The sequence below is a fragment of the Dryobates pubescens genome, chromosome 27 (genome assembly GCF_014839835.1).
Source record: "Dryobates pubescens isolate bDryPub1 chromosome 27, bDryPub1.pri, whole genome shotgun sequence".
In the NCBI taxonomy this organism is placed as follows: domain Eukaryota; kingdom Metazoa; phylum Chordata; class Aves; order Piciformes; family Picidae; genus Dryobates; species Dryobates pubescens.
In genome coordinates, this window is record NC_071638.1 from 4,123,620 (window position 1) to 4,135,815 (window position 12,196).

At 45.1% G+C, this 12,196-nt stretch overlaps 1 protein-coding gene across 2 annotated transcripts in view; it reads right to left on the bottom strand.

The window, feature by feature from the left end:
- The window catches only part of WNT7B (Wnt family member 7B), a 133,920-nt gene that overhangs the window by 7,850 nt on the left and 113,874 nt on the right, over positions 1-12,196 (bottom strand). For both annotated transcript variants that reach the window (XM_054173816.1, XM_054173813.1), the window contains exon 3: positions 8,635-8,906. In XM_054173816.1, coding sequence (XP_054029791.1) covers positions 8,635-8,906 — 272 coding nt within the window. The remainder of the gene's footprint in view (positions 1-8,634; positions 8,907-12,196) is intronic.

Consider the following 12,196-nt stretch of genomic DNA (forward strand, 5'->3'; position numbering starts at 1 on the left):
AAATGATGGACTCACGGCTGTAAAACCTGGAAAGTCACATTCTTGAAATCACTGAGATGACTTAGGAAACAAAGTCACTTTTAAAGGACTATTTTAGGCTTACAAGAGCATAAAATTAGTTGGCTTTTCACTTTTGAAACTAGGATTCAGTGTCCACTGCAACTTCAGAGCATTTCAGCTACAGTCTGAACATTGGTTCTAATCTTTATGTTCTGTTAGGTGGCAGTGAGGGCAGTCTGCAACATATTAGGGCACACTGCACATCTTGCAGAAGTCAGCTTATTTAATTCAAATGTTTCGTGTGAGGTGAAGTGAATTAACACTTCCTTGGGCGTTTTAGGCCCAGAGAACTATCCATCATTATACACACACACAATATGTGTATCTATATGTATGTGTATCTCTACATATGATGAATGGTAAACAGCAAACCACCTCACCAGCTGCCCTACAGCCAAAGCACATCAGCAAAAAAAACCCTTCCTGCAACCACAGCCCTGTGGTGCCAGGAACTTTGAGAACAACCCACGGCTTAGGTGGAAAAGTTGTCCCAAATGATTGGATAACCTCACAGGATCACAGGATGTTAAGGGTTGGAAAGAACCTCTGGAGATCGAGTCCAACCCCAGCAGGATCACAGAACGGGTCACACAGGAACACATCCAGCTGGAACATGAAAGTCTCCAGAGAAGGAGACTCCACAACCTCTCTGGGCAGCCTGTTCCAGTGCTCTGTCACCCTCACAGTGAAGAAGTTCCTCCTCGTGTTGAGGTGGAACTTCCTGTGCTGTAGTTTATATCCATTGCCCCTTGTCCTATCCCAGGGTGCAAGTGAGCAGAGCCTGTCCCCTCCCTCTTGATGCCCAGCCCCCAGATATTGATAAACATTTATTAAATCCCCTCTCAGTCTTCTCCAGACTAAGCAGCCCCAGGGCTCTCAGCCTCTCCTCACAGGGCAGTGCTCCAATGCCTTAATCATCCTGGTAGCTCTCTGCCTCTCCTCACAGGGCAGTGCTCCAATCCCTTAATCATCCTGGTAGCTCTCTGCTGGACTCTCTTCAGCAGATCCCTGTCCCTCTTGAACTGGGGACCCCAGAACTGGATGCAATATTCCAGGTGAGGTCTCACCAGGGCAGAGTAGAGGGGGAGGAGAACCTCCCTTGATCTGCTGGACACACTCCTCTTAAAGCAGCCCATGTTGAGGTGGAACCTCCTGTGCTGTAGTTTGTATCCATTGCCCCTTGTCCCTCTTCTGAAGAGAGTGTGATTTTTTTTTTTCCATCCTCCCACTTTTATTGTTTCAAATGCAAAAGAATATGTTGTTGTCTTCCAGGTCTTCTGAACAGACAAGAAGAAAAGCTCACTGACATTACAAGGTAATGAATATTGGGATGGTAGCAGGCTGAGCTGCTGGCAGGCAGCGTGATGGGTGTGTTTCTGGAAGGGAAAGAATTAGGCCAAATTTCCTGCACATAACCACAGTCATTATCAACCATAAGAGCATAACTGGTTGGTAAACTGTTAGAAACTTTTTTTTCCCCTTCTTTTTTGCTCAAAGCTGTGATCTGCTACCAATTTGTCAGCTTGTTCTTTTAACATGCCCCCCCACCCCCACCCCACTTACCCCTGAAAAACAAACAAACACAACCCCCCACTTTTATAATTGAGATTCCCCATGAGGGGCCAGACATTGTTTTGAAGCTTTCAACAGCAAGCTAAGATTGATGGTGTGTGTTCCCAGATGTTACTCTTTCTAAGTTCATTTATCCCAGGGTAATGATACTTGTTTCTAAAAATACATGGTAGAAGGCTGTCTCATAAAACAGCATCAAAGCTCACTTGGGTTTGTTGGCATTTCATTTTTCATTACTCTATCAAAGTTTTTGCCCACAAGATCTCATTGCAATCATTCAGATTTGCAGCAAGCCATTCTTCCAGTAACATTTGTGTTAGACTAGTTTTCCTTTGGAGGCTTGTTTTCGTTTTACCACACTTGTGCTTTCTGTCCTGAATCATAGTGGCTGTGGTGAAGTTAGCTGCTTCACTCTTCTAGGCAACACAGCACTGTTTTAAATCTTGCATCAGTAGAATCTTGTGTAATCAGGAATCACAGGTTTTAGGGGCTGGAAGGGACCTCAAAAGATCACCTAGTCCAACACCCCTGCCAGAGCAGGAGCACCTAGAGTAGGTCACAGGAATGCATCCAGGTGGGTTTTGAATGTCTCCAGAGATGGAGACTCCTGAGCCTCTCTGAGCAGCCTGTTCCAGTGTTCTGTCATCCTCACAGTGAAAAAGTTTCTCCTTATGTTCATGTGGAACCTTCTGTGCTTCAGCTTGCACCTGCTGCCCCTTGTCCTATCTTTGGACATCACTGAGAAAAGCCTGGCTCCATCCTCCTGACACTCACCCTTCATGTATTTATAAACATTAATGAGGTCACCTCTCAGTCTCCTCTTCTCCAAACTAAAGAGACTCAGCTCCTTCATTCCATGATGTTAGAAACATCACAAGCTTGCCATCAAGAATAGTTTGTCCAGCAGGAGTAGGGAAGTCATTGTGCCCCTGTACTCAGCACTGGTTAGGCCACACCTTGAGTCCTGTGTCCAGTTCTGGGCCCCTCAATTTAAGAAGGACATTGAGACTCTTGAACTTGTCCAGAGAAGAGCAACAAGGCTGGGGAGAGGCCTTGAGCACAAGCCCTATGAGGAGAGACTAAGGGAACTGGGATTGTTTAGCCTGGAGAAGAGGAGGCTCAGGGGAGACCTTCTTGCTGTCTACAACTACCTGAAAGTAGTGACAGAATGAGAGGACGCAGTCTCAAGCGGTGCCTGGGGAGGTTTGGGCTGGATGTTAGGAAGAAATTCTTCACAGAAAGAGTGATTGGCCATTGGAATGTGCTGCCCAGGGAGGTGGCGGAGTCACTGTCCCTGGAAGTGTTTAAAAAGAGACTGGATGAGGCACTTAGTGCCATGGTTTAGTTGATTAGCTGGTGTTGGGTGATAGGTTGGACTTGATGATCTCAAAGGTCTTTTCTAACCTGGTTAATTCTGTGATTCTGTGAGCTGATCTATGCTTTATTTCTGTCTACAACTATCTGAAGGGTGGTTGTAGCCAGGAGGGAGTTGGTCTCTTCTCCCAGGCAATCCGCACCAGAACAAGAGGACACAGTCTCTAAGCTGCACCAGGCGAAGTTTAGGCTTGAGGTGAGGAGAAAGTTCTTCACAGAGAGAGTTGTTAGCCACTGGAATGTGCTGCCCAGGGAGGTGGTGGAGTCACCATCCCTGGAGGGGTTCAAGAGGGGATTGGACGTGGCACTCGGTGCCATTGTTTAGTAGTCATGAGGTGTTGGGTAGCAGGTTGGACTTGATGATATTTGAGGTCTCTTCCAACTTTATTGATTCCATGATTCTATGATTAGCTGAAATGATTCGTAGGGCCATTAGAGTTTGCAATGCAAGACCATCAGGGAATTCATTCTTTTGACAGTCATCAGAAATTCTCCAGAAAGCCCTAAATAACCTCCTTTCTTCCAAGGAGGTACTTGATCAGAGTGTTCTGCTGAGCATGTCACCCCAGACTCAAGATAAAGAGCCCCTAGACTATTTCCACCTTCATCTGTTTTGGCAAAGTTTGTGCAATTATTTATAAAGCATTTTGATTTTTTTTTTCCCCCTCAAAGAGAAATTCCTCAAGACCCTATTTTTAGCAACAGTGCAATAGCAGCAGGCCAGCTTTTGAGAACATCCCTGTGAGAGCAAAACATCATAGTCACTGCTATAGTTACAAATGCCTCTAACTTCCAGGCATGTCTGGGATAAGTGCTGGGAAAAATCGAGGATGGGAAACATTCACGCCCCAGCACACGAACAAGTCCATGTGATGGTGTAAGAGAGTATCCAAGTAATTGCTCTGGGGGGAAAATGGTGGTTAGAATCCTGGATAATGACCCTAGCAATGGATCTGGCCACCTGGTAGTGGTTTAGTGAGGTCATCAAGGACCTTCCAGTGACTTCAGAGCAAGGTGAAAATATCTGTAGGTGAAGTTGGGAGGTCTTTGGTCCTTTTTTCCCTCACATTTCTGTCTTAGGATGCTCAGGGATTTAAAGACAAAAATAACATGAAAATAGCAGATTTATTGGCTAAATATTGCTGTCCTTACCCAACTGTGATCTACTGTGAACTCAAAAAGCCAATTCACAGAATCACAGAGCCATTTCAGTCGCAAAGGAAAAAGACCATTGGCCTAACCCCACTATGACCATTAAACCATGTCCTGAAGCGAACTGTGAGCCTTGCCATTACAGATGTCATTGTGGGGGTTTTGAAACAGTGAAAGTGCTGTGAATTCTCTGTAGGAAGCTACAAGAGCATCTAGTTTCTTTACTGTCTTGGTGTTCCCACTCTAAGGTTGAAAAGATTATGTGCAAACTTCTGAAGCAACAAAGAAGCAAACAATTAATGATCTCAGCTGACTGTGGCCTCCTCCTTATCTTTTATTCCTATTCATAATAAGGGACAGACATCTTTACTTTAATCCTTAATAATAGCAGTCTTGAACCAGAAGTTTGGCTATACATTTTAAGACAAGCTGTATGCAGATTAACATGACAGTCCTGGCAGAGTCTTACTCAAGAGAGGTACAACTTTTCTGCAGTTGAATTTTGAGATCTGTGAAATGGACAAGGAGGAAGATGGAGGTTCAGTGTTGCTTCAGCAAGTGTCCAGACATAAATTCTGTTATTTCTGACCTGAGTATAAAAAGAATCAGAGAATGGTCCAGGCTGGAAGGGGCCTCCAAAGGTCATAGGATCATAGAATCATAGAAATGTTAGGGTTGGAAGGCACCTCAAGGATCATTCAGTTCCAACTCCACTGCCATGGGCAGAGACACCTCACACCACATCAGGTTGCTCACAGTCACATCCAGCCTGGCTTAAAAAACCTCCAGGGATGAGGCTTCTACCACCTCCCTGGGCAACCTCTTCCAGTGTCTCACCACCCTCATCATGAAGAATTTCTTCCTAACATCCAATCTGAATCTACCCATTTCTAGTTGTTTTTTTTCCACTCCCCCTAGTCCTATCATTGCCTGACACCCTAAAAAGTCCCTCCCCATCATCTAGGTCATCTAGTCCAACCTCCCCACCATCAGCAGGGACATCCCCAACTAGATCAGGCTGTCCAGAGCCCTGTCGAGCCTCACCTTGAATATCTCTAGGGATGGGGCCTCAACCACCTCCCTGGGCAACCTGTTCCAGTGTTCCACCACCCTCATAGTGAAGAACTTCTTCCTCTCTTACAATCTAAATCTGCCGTTGTCTGGTTTGATGCCATTGCCCCTTGTCCTGTCACTGCAGGCCTTTGTAAAGAGTCTCTCTTCATCCTTCCTGTGGGCTGCTATTAGGTCTCCTGGAGCCTCCACTTTTCCAGACTGAACACCCCCAGCTCCCTCAGTCTGTCCTTGTAGTAGAGCTGCTCCAACCCCCTGCTCCTTTACATGGCCCTCCTCTGGACCGGCTTTGCATCTTCATTTTGCAGGCACATGTGTCATCACACACAACAGCATTTCTAAACATGACCCCCAAACAATGTTTTATAGGACCACACTCCTTGGGATTTGAGGGGTTGCACTTAAAAGCAAAAGCAAAAAGCTGCACTGAATCCTTTCAGACATCCTTGGCTATTGAAAGTGATCAGCTGCATTAATTATTACAATGAATAAGGGCAATAAATAACTACTGAAAAAAATGCTGACAATGAAGGGGGAAAAAAAGTGACTGATTGTCTTTTTAAGTATATTTGGGGGTGAAAAAAAAAACAACCCCAAACCTTTATTTGTATTCACAAGCCTTTTGATTCCTGTCTTCTAAAAACAAACAAAACCCCAAACAACAACAAAAAAAAACACCCCAAAACCAAAAACCATTAAATGGGTCATACATATTGGCCACAACAACCCCATGCAGTGCTACAGGCTGGGGTCAGAGTGGTTGGAGAGCGGCCAGGCAGAAAGGGACCTGGGATTGCTGGTTGATAGCAGGCTGAACATGAGCCAGCAGTGTGCCCAGGTGGCCAAGAAGGCAAATGGCATCCTGGCCTGCATCAGGAACAGTGCGGCCAGCAGCAGCAGGGAGGTCATTCTGCCCCTGGTAGGCCACTGGTTAGGCCACACCTTGAGACCTGTGTCCAGTTCTGGGCCCCTCAGTTTAGGAAAGATGTTGAGTTGCTGGAATGTGTCCAGAGAAGGGCAACAAAGCTGGGGAGGGGTCTGGAGCACAGCCCTGTGAGGAGAGGCTGAGGGAGCTGGGGTTGCTTAGCCTGAAGAAGAGGAGGCTCAGGAGAAACCTTATTGCTGTCTACAACTACCTGAAGGGAGGCTGTAGTCAGGTGGGAGTTGGTCTCTTCTTCCGGGTGGGCAGCACCAGCACAAAAGGACACAGTCTCAAACTGCACCAGGGGAGGTTTAGGCTGGATGTTAGGAAGAAGTTCTTCATAGAAAGAGAGACTGGCCATTGGAATGTGCTGCCCAGGGAGATGGTGGAGTCACCATCACTGGAGGTGTTTAGGAGGAGACTGGATGGGGTGCTTGGTGCCATGGTTTAGTTGATTAGATGGTGCTGGGTGAGAGGTTGGACTCAATGATCTCAAAGGTCTTTTCCAACCTGGTTAATCCTATTCTATTCTATTCTATTCTATTCTATTCCATTCTATTCTATTCTATTCTATTCTATTCTATTCTATATTTTGGTTTTGCAAGGAGGTTTGAAAAAAAAATAATAAAAATCACAGTTTTTAGCAATGTTGAGCAAAGCCAATCTACATGAGCACTGCCACCAGAACTATCTGTAACATCACACACCTCTTTGGTTTGCTTATGTCCCCCTGCTTATGAAGTTCTGATGAAGATTAAAAATATCATTTGCTGAATAGGAATCAGCAACGTGGTCTAGTGGTTGCTGGGCTGTATTTAGAAGTGGGGGGGAGCTGGGATCTGTGTCTGGCTCAGAGACTGAGCTGCCATCTCTCCTCAGGTAGGGGACTTCACTGTTCTCCATCTGTGGATCTGCTTTTGCTGCTTTGTCTCTACTTCATATCTAGAGTGCCGTGTGTTCAAAACAGGACACACATCAGCACCTCTGTGGAGGTGGCACAGTGCCCACTACAGAGGGTTACCAGTTTAAGCAGGGATAATAATGCATCTAGCGGTAATAAAGGCTCCCTTGCAAATTCAACCTGGTGGTTTCCATCTTCTTTTGCAGCCAAACACAATGCACAACACCAAGGTGAAAAACTCAAGGAAGAAGTGATCAGACCTGCACCTGGTGTTCCAAGCTGTTGGTCTTTGAAGATCTCATACAGCAATAGCAGCAGCTTTTGGGAATAAAAGAGATTGTGCCTCTCCAGGGGATACTCTTCTGTCTGGCTTTTCAGTCAGCTGTCTCCTTCCCATCTGGAGACCTCAGTATCAACCATCATCCAAGTATTGATCCCATCTACACACTGCCCCTAACTGATGTCTTTCACCACACTGACTTTGTATAGTACTTTCATCCCAAAAGATATCTGCCCCCACACACCACCTTCAGTTTCATTGCACAGCCAACCACAACCCTCAGGAGATTTTGTTGCATGGACTGAGGTTAATAAGCAAAATAGAGGCAGTAAGAGAATTGTGCTGGTTCTGCCAGCAGTAATTCAACCATCCCTGCTCACTTCAGCAGCTAGAGCTTGAACTAGTAGAAGGACAGAAGGCACATAGTGATTTAGAGGAGAAAATTTCAATCTGACTTTGGGGGCTAGGTGTAGAGGAGTGATATATTGGAGCCTCCTACAACACTGTAGGGTAGAAGCAGCGTTATTTTTACCTGCAGGAAAACCCTTTGAAGACTAGAGTAAAATCTCTCCTGAGGTAGGTGTATTTTATGCAGATTTGTTATTCTTTTTGAAGGGCCAAGCTTTGAGAGCTCTCAGGATTGTTATTCAATGGACACAAATCAGCATAACTCCATGAAGTTTATTGTTTCCATTGCAAGCTACTCAGTCATGGCTGTAGATACAAAACTATTTCTTCTTCCCAAGTGACACTCCTGCAGCTGTTTGTAGCCCACCAGTGAGAAATGGACAGTTGTGCATTTGCTATGAAGTGTGTGTTTCATTAAAGCTGTGGTCAAAGAAGTGTTTTGGTTTTGGATGGAATAAATAGCTGCAAGTGCTGTGGGAGTTCAGCAATGCAGACACTCAGTCCTGTCCCGTTACAAGTCCCAACATCTCTTGCTAGATTTTTGCAAAGGAGATGAAAACCAAAGATTTGTCATTACACCAAACAGCTCCAGCAAAGTCCTCTCTGTTATCAGTGGGACTGGAAAGAAGGCTTAGGAAGCAGAAATGTAACAGTAGGACTGGAAAGAAGGCTTAGAAAGCAGAAATGTTAAGAGGAGCATCTGTAATACCGGGCCAGATCTGAATAAAAAGGAACAGCAACAAAACATGAACATTAGATGCCATCAGGTAACTCAATGTGGGGTGGCAGAAAAGAGAGGGGTAAGTTCTCAGGGAATGCTTCCTGCCACCAAGCCAGCCTCCCCCCTGTCCTCCAGCACATACATTTCCCCATCCCTCATCCTTTCTGGAATACCTTTCTTCCAGCCTCATTGTTGTGCAAGTTCATCAGCCTCCGTGCATTCTTTTTGATTTCTCGGGCATCAACAAACCTCCGGGAGAACTCAATGCCGTATCTGATATCCGCAGAGCAGCCTCCCCACTTCCAGCCCTCCTCCTGGTTGTAGTAGCCCTGTTTCTCTCGGTCACAGCCACAATTGCTGAGGTTGCCCTGGCTGCAGGCGGCCGTGACAGCGTGTGCAACCCCGGCAGCAGTAATGGCATAGGTGAACGCAGCTTCCCTGCTTCCTGTGGAGAGAAGCCAAAAGCTGATGTGTTGGACAGAAAGGCAGCACTTACTTACTAAAGAAAGTACACACAGTTATCTAGAGCAACAGTGTCAGGCAGCAAGGTGAGGAAGGCATTGCTACTAAGTGTGCATGTCTTGTTCTCGCAGAACTATGTTAGTATTTGGAATGCTTGGCTCAGCTGAGGCACATTTGCCCAGGTAAGCGCCAGCCATGTGAGAGTCCCACCTAATCCCCTTCATCAGAGGGCAGTTTCCTAATGAGTCTGAACAGAGGTAGGGTGAGCAACATGATTTGGCTTTCCACTCTGTAGTCAGGTTTGCAAGCTGAACTTCATCTCTTTCAGATGAGTAACTAACGAGCTGCTGACAGTAACACTCACTGGAAAGCAATAGTTGCCTCTAACCGTTGGCACTGCATGGAAAAAGAAAAACCCTTGTGAAAAATATCAGACCCTTTCAGACATGTGAGGGGGCTAAGACACAAATGAGGAAGATATTTAATCCACCTTTGTAAATGCCCCAGTAGTGTCCATTAGTGATGATGAGTGTTGAACATTGCAGGAAAGGCCTACAGAGACCGGAGCTGGGTAGGATTTGTTTTCTTCAAGGCAAAGTAGAGGCTAACCCCTTTTCTTTGCTGGCTTCTCTTGCATGTTAGTTTTGCTGTAACAAACTTTTTCCACTCCCACTCTGACTCAAACCTCTGCATTACTTTTGCTGTTGAGCATACAAGGGATATGGAAATGCTGTGGCAGCATCATTCCCTCCCCAAAACAAGCAGATACTGTCATGGAAGTGAAAGCTTGTTTCAGAAAAAGTCCTTCTAGAAAACTGTTCTTTTTCAGTTTTCTGTGATTCCAGCTGTTGACAATGTTCCTCATTCCAACTTCCATGTTATAGCTGTTGATACCAAGTGTATGAAGAGAGGCTGATCACAGAATCATGGAATAGTAGGGGCTGGAAAGGACCTCTGGGGATCATCTAGTCCAACACCCTTGCTAAAGCAAGCATGCTTAGATTAGCTTGTACAGGAACATGGGTTTTGCAAGTCTCCAGAGAAGGAGTCTCCACAGCCTCTCTGGATAGCCTGTTCCAGTGTTCTGTCACCCTCACAGTAAGAACTTTCTCCTTAGTTCAAGTGAAACCACCTGTGCTCTGTTTTGCACCCCTTGCCTATTGTTCAGTCCCTGGCCACCACTGGAAAAGAGCCCAGCCCCACCCTCACTAGACACTGTTGGGCTGTTTGGCTGACTTGCTCTTGTGATGCATGTAAGCAAGAAGATGCAGAAGCCACTGGCTTCATGGAGGGCTGGATCGTGGCCTGTGGCGTTTTGCTGCTCTTATTTATGTAACCCTTCCCTACAAGTTCCCTTCTCGGCGTTATCCTCCTTTTCTTCCGTGTGATAAACAGGCAACCTTTGGATACCACAGCCAAAGAATAACTGTAGATAATTTGCAGAAAGCTGCTGAAATGATTTAATGACCACACACAGAGCTTTGAAGTTATCAATGTATCTGAGAAAAAACCCCAAACAGACAAATAAAACCCCCAAAACCCCACAACAAATTTTCCAAAGGAGAGGGGAAAAAAGAAATCGTTAAACAGAACAAAACAAACAAAACCCTCAGATATCAGACACGAGAAAGATCCTACAAGAAACAACCATAACCTGTTTTTTGGCTCCATTTACTTGTTTCTCCAAAGCAATAAAAGAGAAACTTAAGGTAAGAGGGGAAAATAAAGGAGTACTGTGTTCTTCAGGTACCAAGGAGGTTAAACTGACTCGTGTTTAACTTGAGCACATTGTGCAACTGAAGGACTGATTTTGCTCCCAAGCACAAAAGTGTTTTGTTGGGGTGTACTATGTGTGTAGTCTGGTTCAGTGGTTCCCAAACTATGGTCCACAGAACACTGGTGGTCCAGGAGGCCACAGTGAAGGGTTCACAGCTAATCCACAGAGTCATATTAAACACTGTTTTTAATAGTGTTTTCAATTAAAAGTTAGATGATAATGATGCCTGGTGGGCCACAAGAAATTCTGAGGGTTGATTGCAATCCAAAAAAAGTTTGGGAACCTCTGTTCTAGCTCCTAATGCTCTCTAAAAACACCTAGCAACACTCAGTCCTCTTCCTCACTTGCCAGCTGAAGTCAAAGCCCAGCCCCATGTTTTAAAATGTATGCTGTTGACCTCCAGGATTTGTTTCTTTATTTCCTTTCAACAGCAATAGCAACAAAGGCTTTTCTTATTCTGTAACTTGAAATGCTGGAAATACAAGATACAACAGAAGCTACAGCTATAGATGCATTTTCCTTCCTCTTCAGGATGAGAGTAAATGAGATTTCAAATTGAGACTCAGGAGATGTTTTAGTTCAGACAGCTCTGAAACATGTGCAGAAATAGATATGAACAAGAAAAATACATTCCTGTCAGGGAATCACAGAAACATTCAGGTTGGAAAAGACCCTCAGGATCACCAAGTCCAACCAATAACCCTACTCTAAAAGGTTCGCCCCTAAACTGTATCCCCAAGCACCACATCCAAAACACCTTTAAATGCATCCAGGTTTGATGACTCAAGGACCTCCCTGGGCAGCACATTCCAATGCCTGACCACTGTTTCCATGAAAAAGTGTTTCCTAATGTCCAGTCTAAACCTACCCAGTCATAGCTTGAGGCCATTCCCCCTTGTTCTATCACTAATTACCTGTGAGAAGAGACCAGCACCAGCCTCTCCATAACATCCCTTCAGGTAGTTGTAGACAGCAATGAAGTCTCCCCTCAGCCTCCTATTTTTCAAACTGAACAGCCCCAGCTCCTTCAGTCGCTCTTCATAAGATTTATTCTCCAGGCCCTTCCCCACCTTGTTGCCCTCCTCTGCACTGTGAGCCACAGTTTTGTAGACTGAGATTAAGCTGAGAGAGGGTGATTACATTTTTTGTTTCAGCTCAGTGTGTTCCACATGTATGCAGAGCAGAAGGTGAGCCATTTCATCATGGCCAATATCTGTAACCCATCCCTGAGCTTTCGCACAACAATTCCCTTAATCAGTTTTGTAAAACTACCCCTGATTACCTTCGGGAACAGAGGAAAATATCTTTCCTTCACCCACTTGAGAGCTATAGCAGTGATGGAATTGTCTCATGTAATGGGATTATACTAAATGGAAACCATATTGACTCTCTGAAGAAATTACTCTTCTATTTCAAGGCAGCTCTAAAATAAGAAGGGCTCAGAAATGCCTTTAAAATCAGTTGCCCTGCTAAGCATTAAGTGGTTTTGCTATGAG